General features: G+C 40.0%; 1 protein-coding gene across 1 annotated transcript; it reads right to left on the bottom strand.

The window, feature by feature from the left end:
• Positions 1-31: 31 nt before the first annotated feature.
• Positions 32-27,983, bottom strand: LOC121429716 (BRCA2-interacting transcriptional repressor EMSY-like). The gene is made up of 20 exons (XM_041626906.1): positions 27,808-27,983; positions 26,304-26,378; positions 23,739-23,914; positions 22,354-22,434; positions 20,957-21,204; positions 18,892-19,030; positions 17,878-18,108; positions 16,639-16,782; positions 15,179-15,349; positions 13,981-14,099; positions 12,714-12,980; positions 11,171-11,348; positions 10,634-10,789; positions 9,032-9,540; positions 8,394-8,592; positions 6,035-6,179; positions 5,157-5,239; positions 3,149-3,228; positions 974-1,138; positions 32-257 (listed from the first exon to the last, which is right to left on the bottom strand). Exons 1-20 carry the CDS (start codon positions 27,966-27,968, stop codon positions 168-170), a joined length of 3,417 nt encoding a protein of 1,138 aa, XP_041482840.1. The 5' UTR covers positions 27,969-27,983; the 3' UTR covers positions 32-167.

Raw genomic sequence — 27,983 nt, 5'->3', positions numbered from 1 at the left:
TGGAACTATGAACCAGCTTACAGTTTTCTCAAGCAAGGCATTTATCTATCTCATAATGACATCCTAGGAATGGATTGAACGTCCTTAGTTCTCTCGCTGCTATCAAAGCAGCCAGACTCAGTCAGGAAACATGTTCTTCACCACATACTGGCTGTCAAGTTAGGATCTCACTGCTGCTGTGTTGGTGTTGGGGGTTGCAGTGCAGCTGGCGGATCGGCTCGTATTCTCTTAGGGGACTTTGGCATCGAGAGAAGTTGCTAAGAGACAAGAAATGGAGTAGAATCGATTATATGAAGGGGATCTGACTTTAAATCATCTCTCTATAACACACGCACATACACAACTGCATCTCAAATGCCTAGATTCGCAAAAGAGTTCTCCATTTACTCCAGGGGCCCCATTTCACAAAACTTCTTATAATGACCAATTTGCAATGACCTTTTATAGCGCTACTGAAATCAATCTATATGATTGGCTGATAGTAATCTTGTTACAGCTACTCTCCATTTGTTATTATAACAAGCAGGCATTTTTTTTTGGGGGGGGGAGGGCGCTACTTTGCAAAACCTATTGTCTAAATCCGCAACATCGGATTGCAATGAATTGGGATTTCCAGGACTCCTTGCTTTAGTTTCCAGGGCTCTTTGGAACGTTGTGGCCCAGTGGATTAGTCTTCGGACTTTGAAACAGAGGGTCGTGGGTTCGAATCCCAGCCATGGCATAATTTCCTTCAGCAAGAAATTCGTCTACGTTGTGCTGCACTCGACCCAGGTGAGGTAAGTGGGTACCTGGCAGGAATTTATTCCTTGAAATGCCACCGCGCTGTAAAAGGCTGCGGGGCTAAAGCCAGGGTGATAATATCCAATGGAGCGCATAGGGACGCATTTGGCAGTGATATGCGCTATATAAGCATGTTGGTATTATTATCATTATTTGGAGCCAGGCTTAAGGCAACAGAAAATAAGACTCTTACCTTTTGCCATCTGTCAAGTGTCTTGGAGTACTCTGAAGAATAGAATTGAAAGACTTCTTCACAGTCTCTTCTAGCTGCATGCCCAGGAGGGTTGTACTGCAAACAGTTCCCTCTCACCAGCATCATATCATGGTGGAACTCGGCAAAGTCTTGGTATGTCGCAGCCTGAGGCAAAAATAATATCATAAGTGGTTATGGAATTACAAAATCAATGTGAAAATGCAAAAGTAATTTACCAAAAAAGCAGCTGGAGGTGGCGTCTTGTTCTGATGCTGCTTGCCCACCTCCTACAACATAGCCATATTGATGATAATGGTAGTGATTTTTTACCGGATCGCTGTGAAAGCATGAATACTAGTAAGCAAGCAACCAGAGGACCGACACAGTGGGCCTGGGCGAAACAAAAGTGCGCCAAAAGTCATTTGGGGCAATTTCAGAATTTTAATTTTTGTCATGCCCAGCTGAAAGACAATACTTTGAAGAATATTTCAGCAAAATACTTCATTCCGGAATTTACATAAAGGTTGTTAATTTCCTACCTCAAATCGTAAAATGTGACATTTTGCGAAATATCACGTATGATTATTTTAAGGGGAAAATATTTTATGTTTCCTAAAAGAAAAGCCAGTCAATATTTTCATCGTTATCCACTCCAGAAACCTTGAGCAAAAATCATGAAAATTTAGATATTTTATAGTTTAACAAGTGGAATGCCTCTGGCCGTCTCACCTGCATCACGCGATTCAACATAGCAGCAGTGCTGACTTTGAAAACTACTATAACTCACACAAGATGTTCAGTGATACTTATTTCCACGTTTTATGAATTAGACCAATACACTTACAGAGATAGGATGGTAATTCAACAAATACCCCCAATGCGGCCAAAGTTCATTGATCTCACATGACCTTTGACCTTGATCATGTGACCTGAAACTTGCACAGGATATTCAGTGATACTTGATTACTCTTATGTCCAAGTGTCAAAAGTCAGATCAATAAACTTGCAAAGTTATGATGGTAATTCAACAGATACCCCATTATGGCCAAAGTTCATTGACCTTTGACCTTGGTCATGTGACCTAAAATGCGCACAGGATGTTCAGTGATACTTGATTACTCTTATGTCCAAGTTTTATGAACTAGACCAACATACTTTCAAAGTTATGATGGTAATTCAACAAATACCCCCAATTCGGCCAAAGTTCATTGACCCTAAATGACCTTTGACCTTGATCATGTGACCTGAAACTTGCACAGGATGTTCAGTGATACTTGATTACTATTATGTCCAAGTTTCATGAATGAGATCCAAAAACTTTTAAAGTTTTTATTGTAATTCAACAGATACCCCCAAATCGGCCAAAGTTCATTGACCCTAAATGACCTTTGACCTTGGTCATGTGACGGTGAAACTCATGCAGGATGTTTGGTGATACTTGATTAACCTTATGTCCAAGTTTAATGAACTAGGTCCATATATTTTCTAAGTTATGATGACATTTCAAAAACTTAACCTCAGGTTAAGATTTTGATGTTGATTCCCCCAACATGGTCTAAGTTCATTGACCCTAAATGACCTTTGACCTTGGTCATGTGACATGAAACTCTAATAGGATCTTCAGTAATACTTGATTAACCTTATGGCCAAGTTTCATGAACTAGGCCCATATACTTTCTAAGTTATGATGTCATTTCAAAAACTTAACCTCAGGTTAAGATTTGATGTTGACACCGCTGCCGCCGTCGGAAAAGCGGCGCCTATAGTCTCACTCTGCTATGCAGGTGAGACAAAAATGGGAATCTATTTTGTCATGTTGAGCAGGCTGGGCCTCTCAATTTTACCATTGTGACGTAATTGAAATGGCGCGTCCCAGGCCTGGGGACGCAATATCAACCATTGTCTCAACTTGATTAACATTATGACGTATAGCACTGCGCGGTTCAATAGGATGCGTATAGGGACGCGTAGAATACACTTCCACCCATTTTCTTATTGACTTTCCTGAGCGGGCAATAAATTAGGTGCATGGATAAACAATTGAAAACGTGTTGAACAACCATTTGATCACAGTTATAAGCAAGCAATAATGTATGAAAGTTGCCCTGCTCAGATGTCTGATATGGTTAATCATTACTAGTATCATTATTATCATTAAGTGTTTTGATATCTCACCTCTAGATTTCTCTTGATGGTACCAAAGTCCATTGGTTTCTTTATTACCTTGTGATATCCTGGTGCCTCAGAAGGGTCAACTGAAAAGAAACAATTACATAGCTTAAAGGTAGAAGAACAAACAATTCTTTCATGAGAAAGTCTTTTAAATCGAGGTTAATTGTCAAAATATTATCATACATCTAGATCTGTTACATTAGTGTAAACCTGTTTTTGTAAAAATCATGAAATCTTAACCCAAAATTGACAATTCTGATGATCACTTACACAGAAAAGCATAGGTGGGACAGAGCATTGATATTGCTTCGAAAAAATACCCGGCATTTGATGGAATTCCGTGCTTATTTTGCTCATTTCTCAGCACATTTACACATTTTCTTCCAGAGCTATTTGGCACAGATTTGTTATTTACACATACAAACACTTTGGTGTTAATTTCATTGGAATTTGTTTGAACTCATTTTGAGATTGTTACCACAACTGCTAATCTTTAAAATCACTTTCACAAATCAAGCCTGAATGTTTTGAATTTGAATTAAATTGTTTATTTCCAATATACTCTGAAAATAGCATCCAACCAGCTGAATTACATTCAGATAACAAATGGTATATAAACAGACACATTTAAAAAAAAACACACACACATAACTTACAAGTTACAATGAAATGGGAAAATATCAAAATGAAATGGTTCTACAAAATAAGTATACATATATGAAATGGAAATACCCAGCATATGACAGGATGGCCTCAGAGGTAAGACAAATTAGCGAGAACATGTTGGAAAGAAAGAGAGAATGAAATAAGAGCAAAGGAGGGAGACAGGAACAAAGTGTATCATAGAAAAGAGAATTTGATCGATGTGTAAACATTATACAAATAGCGAATAGGCATGAGTGCGATGGTGCGAGATTTCGCATAAGGTGAAAGAAAGATGCTGTATTCAACGAGGCGTTAGCCGAGTTGAATAGAGCATTTCTTTCTTTCTTTCACTGAATGCGAAATCTCACACCATTGCATGAATAAGAATATTCGCTATTTGTGTTGAACAATGCCTCAGAATTTAGTAAAAATATTTAAAAATCAAGAGTTTATCCCTAAAGTAATCTATGAAAAGGGAGCAAAAATACAGAGAGCAGAAAGCAAAATCCTACAAGCACACATGACCTTGGGCATCACTGCGCATTTAGCCAGCAGGCTTATACGCGCATTGCACCTTCATTTTTGCTGAGCGCAATGAATTAAATCGTATTGTGACGTCACCTCCAAAAGCCGTGCAACATTACATTTTGGATGGTACGTCTTTTGTGCAATTGTACGAATGTTTGACATTCAGCCTCCCATTTTCTCGCGTACAACAAGCTAAGTAGGCGTTGTACAATACAAGACATTCCCTTTTCCATAATCACACGAATTTACCAGTTGTTTGGTTGTTACTTGCGAGGCTGTAAGAACTTTGTCATGGCTGGGTTTATAAAGAAATAACAATATTTAAACTGAACTTAATGACCCGAATTTACAAAGATGGTTTTGAAAATCCACAGTTGAGTCCATGGTTTATGCAGATTTCCTGTATAAATTACTCTTAATTTAGCGCGTATCGGGCGCTTGTATAAAAAAAAATGTCCGATGCTGATGCACGCTTTTGTCACAGTGCGCCAAATTGACGCCTGTTACCATGGTTACATACGCTATTTTATTCATGAATCCACTGTTTGAAGAGTGGACTCATTATTCAAAACAGTAGACTCATGAATAGAATAGCGTGGATAACCACAGCAACAGGCATTAATATGGTGCACTGTGACAAAAGCGTGCATCAGCATTGGACATTTTTTAATACACGCGGAGAATAAGCGTAATTTATACATGAATCTGCATAAACCATGGACTCGACCGTGGGTTTTCAAAAATCCCTTTATGAATTCGAGCCTACATTTACATGTAGGTCTACATGTATGCCCTCCAGATTTTCTCCCAAATGCAATAGAAGTAGGGTTTGTCTTACCAGGTCTAGTGAACCAGGACGCTGCGTTGATCCCTCCTTTGGGTCGGTTAGCACCCCGGAAACGCATTACTCTCTGCAATAAACTGAGGGAGTAAAAAGAAAAAAAAGGAATTTGTTGAGACGTATCACAAGATTCAGCAACACACCACGGCAACAAGCTTTGGCAACAAAGCTGGAAGCAAACCTAGGCAAAAGAACTTGTATATTTTTATATGTAGTTCCCAGGACCCCATATTTTGCCCTTGTCGTCAGTTCGTTAGAACCCAATTTTTTCAGGGTTTTGTAAGGCACATCCACATAAAAATATACTATCGAGTGCCCCCCCCCCGGACTGTGCATTATTATATTATAGCTTGAAAAAGTACCCAATCATTGATATGAATGCTTGCTTTACTTATTTCTCAGCATATAAAAATAATGCTTGTTTTACTTATTTCTCACCTTTTGAAAATAATTTCTTTCAAAACCCTTTGGCACATATTTTGTTTTATTCATACATACAGACTAGGGTGGCCATTTTTTAAAATCCTTTATGAAATAATTTTGAAACCACTACCACAACTGGTATTCATCTCTGTTGAGCATTGTGGCCCAGTGGATTAGTCTTCTGACTTTGAAACAGAGGTTCGAATTCCTACCATGGCGTAATTTCCTTCAGCAAGAAATTTATCCTCATTGTGCTGCACTAAACCCAGGTGAGGTAAATGGGTACTCGGCAGGATTAATTCCTTGAATGCATGAGCGCTGAAAGGCAGCTCGAGCTAAAGCCGAGTCAATAATAATAATAACAACCCACCTCGGAATAGAATATTTCTAGATAGATGGCGCTATATGAATGCCTATTATTATCATTATTAACAAAAAAACTTTGTATTTACTTCCATGCAGCTCTTGCCCAGCTTGGCATGCTAGATGGGCCTGTCTCTTCGTCGATGGGTGTGGGCGCTTTCCGCTTCCGACGGCTGACCCGCAGTCCATCTGGACCAATAGCACCCTCTGAGCCCGACCCTCCACTGCTGGTATCTGAAAATTAATGTAGAATATTCAGGATTATCAGATGTTGTTTGATGGTTAGCATGGTGGCATGTACAATTGCTGATGTAGTTTACGGTACACCATGAGGAGTGTTATAGAAACAGTGGATAGAAGAAAAGAAATGGATAGGTGAGAAAGTAGAGATTTGAGAGTAGAATATTCTTTCTTGAAAGTAGTCCTGAAAAGGACTGTAAACCAGAAGAGATTGATGAGTGGAGAACAGCTTGAGTAGTAGAGGAAGACGGACAGTCAACCTGCACGAAACGTTGAGTTTCTGTACTGCTTCTACTCATCATCTCTACTCGCCGACTCAAACCAGCACCTCCTCATCAGCTCTACTATTCAAGCTGTTCTCAACTCATCAATCCCTTCTGGTTTACAGTCCTTTTCAGGACTACTTTAAAAAAAGAATACTTTACTCTCAAATCTCTACTTCCTCACCTATCCACTTCTTTTATTCTTCTATCCACTGTTTCTTTCACACTCCACATGGTGTACCCTAAACCACATCAGCGATTCAGGATTATGCTTCAAATTGGTTTTACAATAAATTTGCCGCAATAGAATATGAGGTTCAATATAAAAGAAATACATAAGAAATTCATAAAACAATAACTACTCAAACTATTGATTTCAAAACCAATTTTTTTCTAACACATAGTTAGGAATGCTACAAAGACTATTTACAAATAGCATTCTACTCTAGGAGCTATATTCAGCAAATAATAGTAAAAAAGTATGATATACATGTAAGCATAAATAGTACCCAGCGTTCTCGCCAGTGTATAATACACATGGTTCAAACACCATGCGTGCGGAAATGGAGACCAAGTGGAACCATGCGTAAAATTTCAGCAACATGCATGGCGACATGCATGGAAAAATTAAATGGAAATATTCAGAAAAAAATAATACACTCCATGAACTCCTCTGAGTGATATCAACTTCATTTATCGGGTTGCGCCGAAGTCCCACCAACTTAAGACCACTTGCAAATGAAAATCAGTGCAGGGCCCTAGCTTGCGCCGATGCTCGTTGGATGCGCATTTTGTATACTGTACCGTACATGTATGCACAGATCGCTAACTAGGTGCATGCACGATACGCGCGCGCTATATGGGCGCGCTATATAGACGATCGACGGAGCGGCGGACATGTTTTGCAGATCCAGCCTAAATCTAGAAACACGACAAAGCCCTTTGACTTCTCATTTCTGGTCCGACCAGGGCCCGACTCTTTTTTTTCTCGAAAATATTTACAATTCATAAGCTGGAAAGCTGCACTTCTCTTTCTTTGGACTGAACGGCAAGTATCTGTGCATTTATGTGCATTTGTGTGGGCTTAAAAATACGCCACAATGGGGCTTCCTTAGCATCTCTATTTGATGAAAAGGCCGTCGCTTCCGCGCTCCGCAAAGGGAGGGGTGAACCCCCCCTCCCGTACCCACCCCCAGGAGTGACAGCACAAGTCCCCGACATGGGTGAATTTTTTTCTGGCGAGAACGCTGATAGTACCCCAAAAATATATTTTTGAAAAAATGTTTAGTCATATAGCCTTGTAGATTACATCACACCCTAATATCGTCCAATTTTCGTGGTGCTCATGTGATTGGTGGCCAAGATCCCCTCCATGACAGACATCTTATTATTTCCAGAAATAAGACTTAATCATACAGCTTTGCAGATTAAATCGCAAACTACTATCATGCCAATATTTGCGGCGCTCACGTAATCGGGGGCCAAGATGCCACTCCCCACCCCCAGCCAGAAAACAGCCGAAAATGACCAGCCCCATTTAATAATAATAATAATAATCCGCTTTTATATAGCGCTTAATCCATTGGAACGACGTGTCTAAGCGCTTTACAGATATATTACTACCCCGGTCATCGGATTCAATCAGTCATTCCCGCACACAATGTGTGCACATCCTCCACTCCCTGGGGAGTATTCCAGTCAGTCGCCTGTGAGGCGCACACAGTACTGGACAAGCTACAATGACTTTCACATCCTACCGGGTACCCATTTAGCACCTGGGTCGAGAGTGGCAAAGTGTGGATTAACGCCTTGCCAAAGGACGCCAGACCGCGGTGGGATTCGAACACACGACCCTCTGTTTACAAGGCGAGAGTCAGAACCACCACACCACGGCTCCTCCACCAGGGATAACCATATTTGTAAGCAACTTTGATCAAAGTCTTACCCATAAATGACATCAATTCACTGGAACTTCCCAGATCATCTCTCTTGTCATCATCCTCCTCATCGTCGTCCTCGTCCTCCCTCATCCTCTGACACGAGAGATCCTCTAGATTCATTTGGGTGATATCAAAGGATGATGCCGATTCCATCACTACGCTTGTCACCGAGGGTTGATCGGACTCTGTTGCTGTCGGTGTCACCTGAATGAACAATCAGATTGGATTGGATTAGATGGATTAGACTGTATTGGATTAGATTGGATTAGATTGGAAAAGATCAGATTAGATTGATAGCATTTATTCCATTCAACATAAAATGCAAACAAAATAAGATACATTCATGGTTTACATACATTACATGAAATATTGTAAAATACTGCAATACTGATCAAAATCTGGAGCAAATTTGAAAAGGAGTACATATGAATGAGGAGGCAAATCCTTATAAGTACTGCCACCTTTACAAAGCTGGAAGCTGAAAACTGAAAATCTGACACTGGAAAATGAAACCTGACACAACGTATAGAACAAATAACTATTTTATATATGTTGCAATATCCCTATTAAAGTTCCTTTACTCACATTTTAATCTGTCTCTGATTTGGATCAAACTTCATAATACATAAAGCCTGACTCTCACCTGGGGCGTGATCTTATGACCTATGACCTGCGCCCTGTCCATCACTGCTGCTTTGGGTATCTCCTGCCCATAGTTGACCTTTGACCTGGACGGCACGCTCGATTCGGACTCCTTGGAGATGATCTCCTCTACAAACTCAAACGGATCGATCTTAGAGCTGTCCTCCACCTCCTTTGGGTCTCCTTGTTCGGGCGACTTCAACCCAGGATCTCCCCCGGACGACTGCTTCCCGCTCCCCAACGCCTCCTCGCTCTCCAGGAACTGCTCGAACTGGTCCACGACGCTCGAGAGTTGATCGGATGAGAATTCGAGGCGTTCGGCTGTCGATGCCGTCTTGGGGTCTACAGTGATTACGTTGTGACTCTGAGAGAGGTCTTTGGTATTGTCAGAGCCAGAGATGTAAGACGATGATGGCGATGATGACGGAATTCGGCGTGTGACCGAGGATGGTTTGCTCATTGAGGACGTCGGGAGGCCCGGTGATACTCCAGAGAAAGGAACTTGTTTCACTGAAATCAGATAAACAAACAAAATATCAAACTTAGGTCCGTAGAAAATGACACTGATGGATTTCAATAGAGTTATGATTAATTTGATCAATCGTAATTCTTTGTAAGACGAGCCCCTGGTCAGTCCGCACTTTTTCTGAACTCATGTTTAATTCAAAATTTAGTCTAAAATTGCGGTTTAACTATGGATAGCCAATGGTGACACAGACTTCTAACAGAACAGGTCCAATTGAATGTCAGATCATCTGTCGCTAACACCATTCATAACTATATGGGAATAAGAACTGACTTAGTTTTCTTCACCATTATAGGATAATAATAATAGGAATTTATATTGCACCATCTATCTGTAAATATTTGCGATGTTATTATTATTATTACCCTGGCTTTAGCTCGAGCTGCCTTTCAGCGCTCATGCATTCAAGGAATTAATCCAGCCGGGTACCCATTCACCTCACCAGGATTGACTGCAGCACAATGTGGATAAATTTCTTGCTGAAGGAAATTACGCCATGGCTGGGATTCAAACCCACGACCCTCTGTTTCAAAGTCAGAAGACTAATCCACTGAGCCACAACGCTCCACGGATGAAGGATGAAGAAAGGGTACAGTGGATGTCAGAAAAACAAAATGTTAGCAGAATTTCAACATTTACGGCTTCCCATAATTTTAGCAAAGAGTTTACAGACCATGGCCTATTTTGTTAACCAGACTCCAAAATACAGGCCCATGCATGTGGAAACTTTGTTTTGATTTGATTGTGGGCATGTCGTGGTCTAGTCGTTCTGACTCTTGCCTTTCAAACAGAGGGTTGTGGGCTCGAATCCTTGCCATGGCGCGTTTTCCTTCAGCAAGAAATTTATCCACACTGTGCTGCACTCCACCCAGGAGAGGTGAATGGGTACCCAGCAGGCTTAATTCCTTGAATGCTTGAGCGCCTAGGCAGCGCAGCTAAAGCCGGGGTAATAATAGCAGGACCCGCTGGGAGAACAGTTTTCAGAACTGAAGTGGCTACCTTGGGTAAATATACCACTATTATTATTTGATTTTATAAAGGGCTAATAGAATAGAAGTGATTGCAGAGAACACTTACCAGCAGTAGCAGGAGGTAAAGGCTGCCCTCTAATCTCAAGCAAGGCCTTGATGGCCGAGGATGCTGATTGGCTGGCTGGAGGAGACCCATCGTAATCAATCCATTCTGTATTCGGCTTCCCGACTGAGGATTGGAAGATTAGGGAGGGGTCACGACCTGAAAGGAAGAAAAAAGTCTGGAATGACTCTCATGGAGGAGACTTATGCTACGAAGCAGCTATTACCAATACACTCCGGCTTTGCATTAGTTGTTGTTTGTTTAACTAGGATTCGCTGTGGGCTGTTTGTTACGAAAAACTGCCAGCAGAAGTTTGTTGATTAAAAAGAAGAATTCACACAAGACTAATGTGTATAGGCGCCAACTACTATAGTCTTCCGTATCAAAAGACATGTTACTGATGTTTCACGTAACAGCCTCAGACTCACATTGGCAAAGACATAAACAGAAGCCTCCGCTTATTATAGATTAATAAAACAGGTCCCTGATTGGTAATATCAAATGTAAGAAAGCTTGAGGTTAAATGCATAATCAACTTACCTAGGCTGGCACTCCTCATGACACTGCTAGGAACCTCTTCCACTACGACCTTGGATGATCCATGACCCAATGACCCCGCTGATGACCTCCTATGACCCTTGGCCTTGCTGTGTAGCTCGAGATCGGCTGAGAGCATGGACATACTCTGGGCGATGGGAGACTTGGATCGTACCATACCCTGGTCAGTGGTAAATGATTCAAGATAAACTTCAGTTGAGTTTGAACATAATACAGGGGCGTGAGTGGTCACACATAAAAAGATCTGAAAAAAGCTGAAGAGTGTTGAAAAGGTCTGATATCAAAAAGAGCTCCCATTCTTTTTTGTACAGAGGAAAGCCAAAAACAAGCTGAAATTAAGCTGAAAATCAAACAAAAAAAATCTGAAATCAGATAAAAAATCTTGCCTAATACCTCTTTAAATCATTAATCTCTATAAAGCGCTCTACAATAAATGCATTTTTACCCTAGCTTTTGATTAGCCGAGCAGCTGGTACGCGCTCAAGCATTTCAAGGGATATAGTAATACACTGTCCCACACGTGCTTATCTGTGTTGGCGATATTCAGTATGATGGTTTTTTTAAGCCAAGATTCTATGCCTTCACAAAGTTAGGTTTACATTAATGTATCGGATCTACATGTAGATCTATGATGATGAGGTGACAATCAACCCCGAATTGATTTTCAAAAGATTTTCTAGTAAAATAATGCCGAAAGTACATTCTTTCAGCTCTGCTTAGGGCTTTTGCCCATGAATGCTCGATTATACTCAGAATTATATTTTCTGGACAACTTGATGCATCCCCCAAAAGCGTACAGTAGAAATTCCTGATCAAGATTACATTACAGATCGAGAATATCTTACAAATTTAAATTCTAAACTTATTAAAATGCTGACCTCCGTGACCTTTGAACTGTTAACACCAAAAAAATTTAATCAGATTTTGATGTTGATCTCACAACAGATTCCTCAGTCATCACAAAAGGGGGAGGAGCCGTGGTGTAGGAGGAGCCATGGTGTAGTGGTTCTGACTCTCGCCTTGTAAACAGAGGGTCGTGTGTTCGAATCCCACTGCGGTCTCGCGTCCTTTGGCAAGGCTTTAATCCACACTTTGCCACTCTCGACCCAAGTGCTAAATGGGTACCCGGTAGGATGTGAAAGTCATTGTAGCTTGTCCAGTACTGTGTGCGCCTCACCGGCGACTGACTGGAATACTCCCCAGGGAGTGGAGGATGTGCACACATTGTGTGCGGGAATGACGGATTGAATCCGAAGACTGGGGTAATAATATATCTGTGAAGCGCTTAGACATGTCGTTCCGATGTATTAAGCGCTATATAAAAGCGGATTATTATTATTATTATTAAAAAGATCTATTATTTTCATCTCATCTCATTTTTCAATCTAATAATGTGCATATACTATCTAATTTGTAATTGTTTTGTCCAATGTTTTGAATGATTTGGAAATAAAGTCCATCTAACTGTCTGCTATTCCCATGAGCATGCTTTCACAATAGTGTCTGCAGAACGCTTGAAACTAACCTGACTTTTGCCTAATGCTCCCATCCCTCCTTGTCCGGCACTTGGACCACGCCCGGAGACTCCACCCATTATGGTTGACATGGAAACGGGCGACGGGCCACGGACAGTCTTCTGCTGGGCGGAGGACGGCGGCGACGGGAACCGGATGGAATGCATAGCCATGGTACCTGGGGAGGTGGGTGTGTTCGGTGACGACACGCTGCTTGCAAGACCCCCAGTCATGGTCATGGCAATCTTCGGACGGGTCAGAACGGACGTGGTGTGTGACTACGAACGAAGGGGAGAAATAAGGGTGCAATCTTCAAAGGAGATATAGCTGGATTCATACGATAATGATCATCTTGTACTGACGTGATTAAGTCTTGAATGTGGAAGAGCCATGGTGTAGTGGTTCTGACAGACCTGCCAACCTTCTAAACCCCCAAAAAAGTATTCTTATAAGGAAAAAAAGTATTTTTTTATAAAAGGAGAGTATTTTTAAAAACTTGTCTCAACAAAGCAATCGCTAGCCTGCTGTAGTGAGTTCCGTGAAAAAACGTGTGAAATGACTCTACTTGAAAACTTGATAATTCAACCTTTTAAACATGTGCTCGTAAGCAAGAATTTACTTGTTCTTTTGCACCAAGTTACTGGCCCAACATTGATTTTTACTTTCATACCGGCGCTAGTGTCACACGCTGTGTATAATAAATACTCCATGATCAGAAATTTAGAAAAAAAATAACAAATCATACAAAAAAGAGTATTGGTGTATTTATAGCAGAAAGAGGAACAAGCACTCTTAAAAGGGAACGGTTGGCATGTCTGTTCTGTCTCTTGCCTTGTAATCAGAAGTCATGCATTTCAGTCCCAATGCAGCTAGGCATTCTTTGGCAAGGCATCACAACACACTTTTGCACCTCTTCACCTAGGTGCTAAATGGGTATAAAAAATATTGATGTAAATCCATAATTCATTGTTTGAAATAGACATGAAATGAAACACTCCAAGAATTAAGCTTTGCCAAATTGATCGTGGGCCCAGCAGCTGCTGTGTAGCGCCATATCGACGAGGCTCTATCAATTTAATCGTTGAACAATAATAACAGCAGGGCCGGTTAGAAGAACAGTTTTCGGAACTGAAGTGGCTACCCTAGGTAAATATACCGTTAATATTATTAAGAAATCATGCAGAATAATCATATCACCTAATGAAAACAGGTGCATCTTGTTACGACATTTCAGAATATATTTGACAGTAAGTTTCTAATGCCTTTACATCAACTTACCACAACCCCTGGGGCACCGGTACGTGGCGTACTGATCATCTTGGATTTGATCTGGGATTTCTGAACGACAATGACGTTTGTCTTCCCGGGCATTACAGAACCGGGCTTGGTGACGACAACTGGGAGGAGGAGAAGAAAGTATGTTTTATACGATTTGAAGGTTAAGAATGTAAAGAAAAGCTCACCCTGATGAAAAATTTTTACGGTAAAAGGGGCATTAAAATGATAAAAAATATTAGTGAAAGTTTGATGAAAATCCATCAAAGATTCACCGTGAGTTTGAAAGATTGAGGAGAAAAGACGGTATGAAGTTTGGAGTTCGTTCAAGCATGAGATGTGCACACTGTGCGACCTAGTTCAAACTTCCAAGCAGTCAGGAAAAAGAAACTCGTAAATACGTATCATCTTTTATCTAAATTTACAACTTCAATTTTTGGCAGTATGAAGCAGAAGGATTATTCTTTTAAATAAGTTAGTTTTCTAATAATTATTTACTCTGAAGACCAAATTATTGATTGAAACATTTACAGTGAACTTTCCTTTGTGACATGTTGTTTGGTTTAGGGGGGGGGGTGGCTGGTCACATTTGGAGAAGGAAGTTATGCCTTGATTATGCACTTGCCATAGTAAACAATGTTCATACCAACCATTGGATAACTGAAAGAAATGAAAGTAATAACATGCTCAGGAAAAACTGAAATATTAACAGGTTAGGTGCAAAACAAAGAGATTTTAAAAAGTGCAAAACCTTTTATGATGAATCTTCTAAACTCACAAAAAATGTCTTCTTTTTGTAATGGATTATCAATATGCATGTCCATGCCATACATTTTACCAGTATTTCACTTTGGTTTGTTTTTAATGTACTTAATGTATTTTTAGCAATTATGAATTTTTAAATTAATATATTAATTCTTACTTAGGATTGGTAATTTTTAGCAAATTTATATTCCACATAGTTTTAATTAATGAATTAATTAGGTTTTAATATTCCATATATTTGATGCCCTCACAAATTGGTGTAATAATGGTGTCATGCCTACATGTATGTCTTTCTCATGTTTCTTTATTTGAAATGCAATGTGATTGGCAATGTATGTAAGCATGCCATTTGGCTACCTTACGTATGCAATGGAGTTTTGAAATAAATACCATTATTGAATTGAATTGAGCATTTCCTGAATGAGGATGGACTTACCAGTTGTGGCTGTGTTCTTCCCTGCTGTCTTCTGAAGTGACATGGGCGACAGCGTGATAACGTTACTGCTGCTAGACGGATGGCGCCCTCCCATCTGACCGGGGACCGTTACAATCCTCGGACCAGGCGATGTCACAATATTCCTAGCTCCTAGACTAGTGGACTGGGGCCCTGTGATAACATGGGGTGGTTTCAAATGAAAATTTAAAGTAACAATATCTTTTAAAGGGATGCTCTGGGCTGAAGATATTTGCATCTCAACAAATATAGTAAAATTCACAGAGAAAATTGTTGAAAATTTGATCAAAGTCCGATAACACATAACAAATTTATTGAAATTTTAAGATTTGCTTTATTCCGTTGAAACAGTTCGTCACACGCACCACGAACCGTCTCTCTGCGCACTTCGATGCGAAAGTTAAGCGTACTGTATCTATTTCACGAACAGTCCTCTCTGTTACGTTGCCCACTGTGGCGTAAATAATTAACTTCAAGAGAATATAAAGATACGGAATAAAACTTTGGAACCTGAACTTTTTAACGGAGACACTGGTAAATAATTTGCTCTCCTAGTAGGTGCACTTTTTGCTGGTTTAAAAAAAACTTTTCTTTAAATGCGTTTTCTGCAAAAGTAACTTTTGCATAGAAGTGCGCAAAGAAGACGGTTCGTGGTGCGTGCAACGAGTTCCAGGTATGTCTTCATGAATATTCATTAGGTGGGCTGATGTCATATCCCCACTTGTTCTTTTGTATATTATTACATGAAATTAGGTTTATTCAAAATTTTGCTACCAAGAGCTAAAGCAATTGATTGACAAATGATTAAGTGCATTATTTCTTGCTGCAACTGATTTCATCATAATGGAGACACGTCATTTACACATTTTTGAAAAAAATGAAACAAATATAATTTCATGTAATAACATAAGAAAAGTGGGGATAAGACATCATCAGCCCTCCTAATGAATATTCATGGAGACATCCTTCGAACTGTTTTAAGAGAATAATACAAATCTTTAAAATTCAATAACTTATTTATTATCCGATTTTGATGAAATTTCCAGCATTTTGCTCTGTGAATTTACCCTCTACATTTAGATATAAATAATTTCAGCCCGGATTATCCCTTTAGAGGGGAAGAATATGTCAAAATATTCCTAGCTCCTAGACTAGTGGACTTGGGCCCTGTGATACATCACATAGTTTCACATGAAGATTTACAGCAGGGTTGGCTGGAGTGGGGGATACTCCTGGTAAATACCAGTGAATACTGCCTAAATAATTTTGAGGAAAATGGGAAATGCAGAGAAATACTACCAAATATTTCTTGAATATTTTCAGGTATTGCCCAAGTATATTCTAGCACCCTATACAAAAAAATAATTGCTCCAGTGCTGGTAAACTTTCACAGACATAAACCATTTTCTCTGCGATAAGTCATTCAATTATTCAGCCCCTACCTGAGGAAATTGTGCTCCTTGGTGCTTGAGCTCCTATGGTGGTTGTTCTAACCGACGGTGTTGACAGGGTCGCTGTTACAGTCTTAGAAGACATTCTACCTGACGAGGTGCCACTACCAACCGTCTGGGTGATTAACTTCATACCTGCATAGCAGTTACAAAACATTATCAGTCATCCGATCGATAAATTGACTTTACGTCTTTTGCCAACAAGTCCACATATCACATGATCTACCTTCATTTAGTTCAATGCAATTCCGTCCATCGACATTTGGTCCAGGAATCACTTCCGCTAATCGCCAGTTCATCTATGACCATGTCATAACCCATGCCATGGCGTCATTTCCTTCAGCAAGAAACTGATCCACAATGTGCTGCACTCAACCCAGGTGAGGTAAATGGGTACCGGTAGGAAGTAATTCCTTAAAAAGCTGTGTGCGCTATGAACGCCTAGCTTAGCCGGGTAATATAGGAGTGCCTTGAGCACCTAACAAGGTGGATATGTGCGCAATATAAATACCCTATATTATTAGATTATAACCAGTTGATCAAATAACCATTATCTTTTCATTCATATCGCCCAACTAACACTTAGTCCAATTAGACCACATGGTATATGGACATAAGTAATTGGTTATTGGACCAACTTGTTATTAGATGGAATGGTTAGTGAAATAAATGGCAATTAGACCCTGTGGATAGTGGACAAACTCCATATCATCATCATCATTATATAATCACCACCACCTTCATCATCATCATCATCATCACCATCATCACTGCCTTCATCATCATCATCATCATCATCATCATTATCACCATCACCATCACCATCATCATCATCATCATCACCATCACCATCATCATCATCACCATCACCATCATCATCATCACCATCACCATCACCATCATCACCATCACCATCACCATCATCATCATCATCATCACCATCACCATCACCATCATCATCATCACCATCATCATCATCATCATCATCATCACCATCACCATCATCATCATCACCATCACCATCACCATCATCATCATCACCATCACCATCACCATCATCACCATCATCATCACCATCATCACCATCATCATCATCATCATCATCATCATCATCATCATCATCATCATCATCATCATCATCACCATCACCATCACCATCATCACCACCACCAACACCATCATCACCACCACCAACACCACCACCAGCACCATCATCATTTTGACCCTAACCAGGTTCTGGTCTCTGTGGTGCCGTTCCAGCCCTCTTACTCCCCACCGCCATCGGTGCACCACTGCCACTGCCGGTAACCTGTGTGCTGTAGCCACTGCTTGTGAAGGTGCCCACACCTGCACTTGGGCTTTGTTGGATGATGGTAAAGGGCTTTGAGCTCTTATGCTTAGAACCCTTACGATGGTGCTTGGTCACAGGAGGGTAGGGTGTGACCACGCCCGTCAACTGATCTGTTGATACCATACAAAGACAAATAAACATGGGAATTGATCACGTAGCAACATATTGTAGTCCCACATGTAGACTTTCATGTAGGTAGACCGAGTGTAACATCAGCTAAAAATGATCTTTCAGAGTCAAGAAAGGGAATATTCTCTTTTTTTTAATAGTTTCCAACTAAATAAAAACAATTTCTAAAAAATATGGAATATAGAAGTCCATTTCATGGATGTAAAGATGTGAAATGTGTTATTTCAGCAAACAATTTGGGAAGGGTCTTTTGTTTACCCCCCCCCCCCCAGTTAACTGGCGCTTGAAAAAATATCAACCAGCTACAACCTTGTAAGGTTGCACCGTTAGATGATACTCAAGAATAATTCACATTATTGGCCCTTTGCCAAAACTCAAGACAGGCTCTCAAATAAAGTTAAAGTGTCTTCATTCAGAAAACCTACATCTTTGATGGAAAAGGCAATGCATTCATTATAGATAAAGAGATGATTCACTTTTATAAACTTGTTTATAGAAACTGCCGAAAGGAACTCAGCAGGACAGCGCTTTGCTGGTAAACGCCAATCTGGTATAAAACCAATAACTAGGAAACATTTTACGTCTAGGTTAATCAGTCATAGTGGCTGACCTTATAGACGACATATATTACTCTCGACCCTTTTTATCAAAGTGGAGACAATGGCAGAGTAGGGATTCGAACTCACAACCTTGCGATTATGAGCCCAATGCTCTAACCACTGGACCACATGACCCATGGCATTTGTCTTTATTCCTTAACATACCTTCGTAAGTCATCTGGAAAGGTGGATGACCTTCAGACATGGCAACCTTACTGGATGGAGGGAAGCTTGGAGAGCGGACAGACATCATCTCTGCCGGCGGAATCTGGTCGGTGTTTCCACTGGACATTATTATTACTTGCTGTAGATAACAAGAAACAAATAGCAGAACATAATAGCTATTGAAGAAAAAATAATCAAATGTTCGAATTGTTTGGGTTTTGTGCAATCGCAGACACTGACAATTCAAACATTTCGCAATAAACAATCTAACAATGTCATAGCTACATTGTATCATAGCGTTGTGGCCCAGTGGATTATTCTTCTGACTATGAAACAGAGGGTCGTGTGTTCGAATCCCAGCCATGGTGTAATTTCCTCCAGCAACACATTCTTCCACATTGTGTTGCACTCAACCCTAGATGATAGACAATAACGATTACTTTGCATTTGGATGTCAGCAAACTCCCTACGAAAGCAGACTGTTAAATACCTAACCTCAAATCCAATTTAAGTGTTTGGTTCTTGTACATCAATGTCTCTATGGACTTGCTCTTTTGTAATAGCCAATTATTATATAGCGCTTTTCCCAGAATGGCTCAAAGCGCTTTACAGCATCTTACTACCCCAGTCATTGGATTCATTTCAATCAGCATAAAAAGTGTGCGATTTCCACTCCCTGGGGAGCATTTCTTGCATTCGTCACAGCCTCATTATAGCGCTGGCAAATTCAAACATACAATAACTATAGCATCCTACCGGTTACCCATTTAGCACCTGGGTCGAGAGTGGCAAAGTGTGGATTAACACCTTGCCAAAGGACACTGGACTGTGGTGTGATTCTAACACATGACCCTCTGTTTACAAGGCGAGAGTCAGAACCACTACACCACAGCTCGTCCACTTTCACACTTAAATGATTTAGTTACATGTACTGTCTACAAGCCAAAACGTCATCTACGCAGAGATGCCAACTTTTGGAAATCAGAAATAGGGAGGATTTGCAACTGCCACCAAATTATGTGCGCGTAGCGCACATCTCGAGCGCAGAGCGCTCGACCCTTGCGGCCAGGGTCCAGCTCTGGGTTTCTAGATGCTCTCTGGTGCAATCTGACCCTTATTTTGGGGCATTTCACATGTTTTCATATAAACATTGTTCCCACTTTTTTAACATAAAAAATATCAAATATGCATTCTTACATGTAAAAAAAATTAGGGGACAAAAGAAGTACCTGTTCAACAATAATAATTAATAAGGAGGAATTATCACTATCGGCTATAGGCAGGTTATGTTCCACTATAAATCCAGTAAAGAAAAGCTGAGCGCTGGTCCCTTGCTTGGCCTTGGTGAAATAAAGTCAACAGGGTACTAGTGGAGCTCGAAGATCTTGTCGTCTTCTTTTGTTGATTTTCCGCCATTTCGTGTCAATATCAACCCATCAATAACCCAAAATCACACACCGATATTCCACCGCACGACTCGACAAATCCAGTGGCTGTGAGCGCACATGCCTCGCGAAGCAAGCCGGGCCTACCGGCCTGGTGCACAGTGGATTCCCATTTGGCATATCACATGCACCAGCTTTTCGCTGCTCCTTATTTGTCTACCTTTAACACACAGAATTTAGTAGCAGCGAACGTAATGGAGTTACTACATGCTAAAGTTAGCAGACGATACATGTACTTTCAATCCAATTTGATCAATTAAAAAAAATCGTAATTTCGGGAGGATAAGGATGGTAATCGTAAGGGCGGGAGTTGGGATGAATTTTCGGGAGCCTCCCGATGAAATCGGGAGGGTTGGCATCTCTGTCTACGTGTATGTTCACACCATCGTTCCTCCAATATCAACATAAAACATATGGTGAAAGTTCATTTGCTCATGCAGCTCCTGTTTGAGAGAACAAGTTCCCAATTCCCTTTTCAGTTGACATTTCAAAACAGCTTTAAAACTTGCTTACTAGAAATGTACCTGAGCCTCTTTTTTTATGAAGCGCATAGAGACATTGTTATATCATGTGATATGCCGTAAATAAAACCCGACCATTAGTATTATTATCACTATTACCTTCTGTGCAGCTTGACTGCTGGTGGGAGTGGTTCCACTTCCAACTTTCGTGAAGGTGATCTTCATGGTAGAGGGCGCCGCACTGCTGCCGCTAGACGACCTACCCTTTGACCTTCCCTCCGACGACGAGGAGAGCTTAGCAGAGGTCAGGGCGCTGAGGAAGGAGGCAGGGCTGCTGGAGTACGAGGACGAGGATGACGGAGGGCGCCGTTTGGCCAACTCGTCTAGCTGCTCAAGATCGGGGGATGCTGGATAACAAAAGGAATCACAATCTACCAAGTGAGCCAGAAAAACTTAAAACCTCAAAAATCACTGAAGCCTAGAAAGGGAGACATCAGGCCATCAGGGGGCCTTAAGGCTAATATAATGAGGGATCTTTGGAAACAGAGAAAAAGGCAAGACAATTTTCAGATGAGATTTTGTGTGCCATTTACATGAGCTATAAAATTTATCTTTTACCCTTACACAAAAATCATGTGACTTCTCTCGTCCATCCCATAGGGAAAGATTTTGTATTTGACCTCTTAACCCGCACATTCTATCTTGAACGTGACATTCTGTTGGTCGGCAGATAAAACCAACCTTGGCCACCTTTTTTTATCGACGTTGGGAGTGACTTGCAAAGTTCGAAATGTTGCGTAACTTCAAGGCCCTGTCTTACAGAGAGTAACAATGGATCCCATATACTACAACCATAGAAAGCCAGCCACATCAACATCTAAACGGCATGTTTGTTCAAAATATTTCTAGATATGATGTACATTCACACACTCATCATGTTCTTGGAAATTAATTGTGGTTTTCTTTTGTTTACTAAGGACATTGTGCAAATTTCCAGCTGTACATGAGAGTGGTGTTGGCTCAGTCGGTAACGCGTCTGCCCGTCGAACCAAAGATCGTGGGTTCGAGTCCACCCCGGGCGGATGACTGAAGCCAGTGCGTTGTGTGTAAACGTCTCTCCCATGTTTCATAGATGCAGGCTATGTTACAATGGAAAACACTCCGTCCCTCGGATAGGACGTTAAATGGAGGCCCCGTGCTGAGGAGAGTCACCACCTTTGCACTTTAAGAACCCACTGCACTATTCGTATAAGAGTAGGGGGTAACCCCGGTGTAGTGGTCCACCTGGATTCCCCCCAATCAGTTATATCGGGAGGAGAGACCAGCGGGTCATAGTGATTCAGTTCGCTTTTCACCTCCCAGGCACAGGTGATGCCAAACAAATAATAATAATAATCACAACCCTCTTAATCTTTGATGGATTTTCCTCAAACCTTCACCATTATCTTTCATTATCTTTTCTCCTAATTTTACATCACACGTTTTGTCAGGGTGGACTTCCCCTTAAAATCTGAAAACAGAAACACTCTCCACGATAAAACACTCTCAATACTTACACTTTGGCAAGACGGTCCCCGGAGGAAGTACAACGTATTTACTTTCACTGGAACCATCCGATAAAGCTCTCGATTCATCTCCTAATAGAAAGGTTAAAAGGAAAGGAAGAATAATGAAGAACCAGGGGGCCTGTATCACAAAACTTACTATGATCAATTTGCAATGACAGTTAAAAGCAACTAAAATACTTCATTCTGATTGGCTAATAGTATATTCGTTACAGAAATTGTACATGTTATTATAACAATTTTTTTCTGAAACAGGACCCCGCTATTCATCTTATCTTCCAATGGGAAGCATGTGAACATATCTAGTGAATACATAGAAGCCTAACCACATTTATTACACTAATAAAAACAGCTAATGTATGTTGACCAAGTCGACCAAACTGGGGAGCATTTCATCAACATTTTTGTCTGACAAGTATTTAGATCTGACATTTTTCCTTGATTTTGATTGGCTGAGAGGTACTTTTCCCATAAAGACTGTCGGATAAAACAGGACTTGTAGGATAAAACATCCGACAAGTCCTTTCATGAAACACTCTTCTGGGTCCCGTAACACACAGCTTAGTAATGATCATAGAACATTTTTATACAATTGATTCCATTGACTACAATGTACAATCAATTGTAAAAATCAAGTGTACGATTAATCACTAAACTTTGTGTTACGGGACCCTGGTTTAAAATATAAAATAAGTTCAGTGTATGGGTGGAAAGTCGTCTGAACGACAGAGGGTTCATAGCCTGGAGAATAGTTTGCTGCGGATATAAAATTCTCACACCTATAAAGATGAAACACGAGTATTAGTGCATGTATTTGTCCACAAAACCCTGAAAGACACCAAAATATAGGATGAAAAACTTTAATTTAAAAAGAAATAGTGATTTATTAGCCTGATTTGATAACCGCCTCCGAGATGCATTTAGCAGTAACTTATGCCATGTTTTTGAACATTCACAAGTCTGCTGGCTGTGTTGACTGCTTTCTGTGTGTAACTCCAGAGTATTCAGGATAGAATGTAAATCACTTTTATTTAAGGCATGATGGGTTCATCCAGAGTTCATGTGTTGCAGAAAGAGTTGCGTTTAAACGCAAGCCAAAAAATCAATCGCAAGTCCCAAATGCGCACTGTTGATTGGTTGAAAATCAAGTTGCGCCAGATTTTTAGAGTTGTGATTGATTGCAAATCTTTCTGCAACAGGCCCAGATTCGCTCTACACACGTGTTCACTGAAACCAACCCTAATTCATTTTCACACTTAGTCCCTGACCAGACATTGTTTGAGAACCTCCTTGAATTTCTTTTTTTAAAAGCCAAAACGTTTGCAGGAGCAAATACTGGATCAGGAAATTATGACATCATTGAAGAAAGTCGTTACCTTCTTTTTTGGCTGTTTGCTCTGGATCGGGTAGCGATGCATTGTGGGCATGGGCCATATTAGCCACCTGATTGGCTGTCATCGTGTATGCCGTCTGAGGGATGAACCTCGGCGTCAGAGGGACTAGTCTCCTACCCTCTGATGACCATTCCATGGAATTATTCTCACCGCTAACCCTAAAGGAGTCAGACATACAGAGTCAACAGTCAAACAGAGGGAGAAAGTCGAGGAAAGAATATAAACTATACACAACAAAAAAAGTAAGTCCCCCCTAAATCAAACTGCTGTAACTTTTGAACCGAATTATTTTGAGATATATTTCATGGGTGGTTTTATACACTCATTAAGCAACTCCTGGGGAAAAACGAGATTGATCGGTTGAGTCATGCATGAGTAATTAAAGATTGAATTAAAAATGACCATTTTTGAAAGTCACAAGAGTAGTTTTTCAGATTGTGCAAATACAAAGTTGGGCAAAAATTGTTTTTAGGTGAATTTTAGAGTGTTATGCTGTTTTACTATCCATCATTTAACCATTTCAGACCAAATTTTGATATCGTATGTTCATGATTGAGTGAGCACGATGTATTGCAGAGGCCGCGGAAGCGGGGAGGGGGGGGGGCTGTATGGGGCTTCAGCCCCCCACTTTTTATGTAATACGATTGTGATTTTTGACACGGTCAGCCCCCCCCCCCCCACTTTGAAAACTGCTCTGCGGCCCCTGTATTGTGACCTGTCATCATAGTGTGTTTTGGGTATTATTTTTTACAACTTGTTAGATCATGTTAAAATTTGAAAATGTTGATGGCTCCCCCGATTATAGGCCCCTCCCCCATTTAAAATTCTGGATCCACCACTGATCTGTCCATACATTCAACTGATCCTGAGAAATTGTTAGGAAAAGAATACATTTATGCAGTATAAAGAGTATTCATTCCTAAATTTTCGAATGTGCTCGCTCAACCATGAAATGGCTAAAGTTCGGAAAGTGTTTGGTGATAGAAATGATGGATGATAAAAACAACAGCAATTAAAGACACCTTTCAAACCAAATTTGCCCCCAATATTCACTTTATTACCCTTTAAAATGAGTCTGTGACATTGAAAATACCAATTTTCCCACTTTGATGCGTGCTCACTCATCCATAAACAAACAAATCGATTTCATTTTAGCACAGAATTCTGCCCATAGGTTGATAAACATTACTGCCAAACGACATTGCTAAAGACAGTCTTGAAAAAAAGTTCCACCATATTGAATAAGGGGTTTACGTATGCTTAAACATATGCACCCATAATGTACACAAGTCTATGAGAGAGGAAGTCAAAATTTTAACAAATATGAAATGAGGGTTTGTTTCATGGACGGTTTTTGTTACTTCTGCCAACAGTTATTTCATGAAACTTCGCACATGGCTTCAGAGTAACACTATCCAAAATGTGCGCTCACCAAAATCACCATTCGATTCGGTACAGAGTGGGGCCAAGGCCTTGAACTTTCTTCTCATTTGCATAATTTTTTAATATTGTGTGCTCACTGATGCATTAAACATCGGGATTTTCATAAAAATCAAATCAAATGAACTGTGCAAGGAGTTGTGTGACAGATATCCGTAGTTACAAATTGCAGTTTTTCCAATAACGTAAAAAAGAGCTAATCACATTCCACATGTTCATTCAAGCGTAAATGTTTAATTTGACACCTTTGAATCATTGAAGCATGTTAATTGGTCATGAACATAACAAAAAAGTTGAGAAAAGATCATTTTCAGTTAGAAAAATGAAGCAATACTTGCCTACGATATTTGAAAATCGCATTTTTTGTTTCCAATAAATGTTCATTGAACCGTGAAACGGTGAATATTGTTGGAGATAGTCTTCCCCAAAATAACTGTCATCATATTCTAGCATTTTTTATTGAAAGAAATGTGTAAAAATCCAATTATAGCAAATTTGGACTTGAGTTTATTCAACCGTGAAATTTAGCTTTAAAAAGTTGTATCGTCTTTTAGAAAGTACCCTTTCCAAGCCTTCTGACTAGTTTTCATGAGAATGTGGAATTAGTTCCAATACAATGGAATCAAAGTCGTGATATTTTGCTTGTGACTTTTGAAAAGTGACATTTTTGCCTTCTGACGGTGCTCACTGAAGCATGACGTAAGATACATCCACAACATTTACTCATATGGTAGCTTATAAAATTACCTACACGCTCATGTAAAATATATCAAAAACTCGCATTGGTTTGGAAATTATTGATGTTTGTTTAGGGGGGGGACTTACTTTTTTTGTTGTGTATAGTAATTAATTAAAAATAAATACATGTAAATCTTTAGTTCATTGACCCTAATGACCTTTGGCCTTGATCATGTGTACTGAAACTTACGCTAAACTGTTCTGAGACACTTGATTGCCTTTTGTCGAGGTTTCATACTTTTGATGTTATGTACATGTACTCAAACTTCAGAAGTCATTATCTCAGAATTACTTTTCCTATTTTTTTTCCTGTCAAAATCAATTCATAAGTGCACAGATTGTATGTTCAGAATCCGAATCCCCAAATACCTTTCGGCAATTGTTGTCAGTTTCTCATCGTTGACAGCTCTGCGGACTTCAGCTTTATGCCTCTCTGTGGAAACACTACATGGAAAGGATAAGATCAGTGAAAATAAAATTACTAACTTCAAAGTCTGCATGTGGGACTGCATATTGAAGTCACATTTAGTCCAACATGAAGACTTTCATGTAGGTAGAGATCATGAGTGACATCAACCAACATGAAAGTCTCCATGTGGGTCTACATGCAAATTGTCTTCCTACATGTAGATTTTTATGTAGGTAAATCAAGCGAGACATCATCTGACAATCTTTCAGAGTCAAGAAAGTTCTTTTGGGTTTTCCAATAATTTCCGACTAAATTTCTAAGGAAATGTGGAAAAAAGAGGGCTGTTTCATGGACGTAAAGATATGAATTGTGATATTTCAGCGACTTTTGCCTACCGTCTGTTCATTAAAAGCACAAATTAATTTACAGTCGGCAATCTACAGTGCATCAAGGGGTGTCCAATGTCTACACACTTTAAAACTTGACCTTAAGAGAATACATAAATTTCTTTAAAATTTTACAAAATTTTTAATTGATACTGTCCCTCATATTCTAAAGAGTAATTCTGCCAAAAAAAATATATTTACAAATGCAAGGAATTGAAAATTTTCTTTAAAAAACCTGCGGCCTATCTTTTCAAGTTGGGAAAAAATGGTGACCCACGTCAGTGCACCAATTGACTCCACACACGTTTCAGGGATTTTTAAAAGAAAGGGTGCATTTTGAAGTAGTTACAGAAAATACCTGAAATGCAATATGATTTTACCATTTTGAGTCAAGCTTTTTTAATGCATACATGTATTTGTCAATGAATTTGGTATAAAGTTTGTGGTTGTGGCGGGTCTTTTTATTAGAATTGCACATACATGTACACGCACAATCAAGCGTCACTGCGCAAACTTGGGGCACCATACAACGCTACTTCTACTTCTAAAATGTTAGGTCAGTAATATACAAATATATTAGGCTTTGAGTAAGTATAGCGCGAATTATTTTCTGTGGTTGGACTGGAATTATCGCTCTACAATTTCGAAATAAAGGCTTGGTATATTTGTCTTATATCCTACATAATTTATTAATGTAGAACAAGTCTATCTACTCTTGTACACGTAGTTCATCTCTTCTTAATCTGAATAGACAACAAGCTGCGCAAACTGATCTACTTTTCCCAAAACCACATGCTTAGCAGAATGCGGCTTTATGCCTGCACCGTCCATTCACGGGACTTGCCCGGTAGAATCAACAAGCTGACTGATGCGCCCGAGAGATTGCATGATCTGTGATGTCAATGACAGAATAGTAGACTATTCCGTCATTGACAACGGAAAAGCACATTTTCTTCGGTGGGCGTTTCATTTTTGACATCATCACAAAACAGTGAGAAAATGTTTGGTCACATGATGCTATTCAAACCAATCAGCATACAGGATTTAATCTATGTAGGATATAATATTTTTTATTTACCTAAGGGTGGTTGCAATAGTTCTGAGAAGACTTTTCTTCTCGGGTGTGAGGTCACCCTGTGCCCTGAAGGCACTGATAACGGATGAGTAGGCCTCCAGTTCAAGCCTCCGCAAGACGCTCCTGCACTCCTTCTCTTCCATATCGAGTAGTCTCGGCCACATGGTGATTAATTTAAT

Source organism: Lytechinus variegatus, chromosome 16 (assembly GCF_018143015.1).
Source record: "Lytechinus variegatus isolate NC3 chromosome 16, Lvar_3.0, whole genome shotgun sequence".
NCBI classification, from domain to species: Eukaryota; Metazoa; Echinodermata; class Echinoidea; order Temnopleuroida; family Toxopneustidae; genus Lytechinus; species Lytechinus variegatus.
This window is presented reverse-complemented; position numbering and strand designations above follow the sequence as displayed.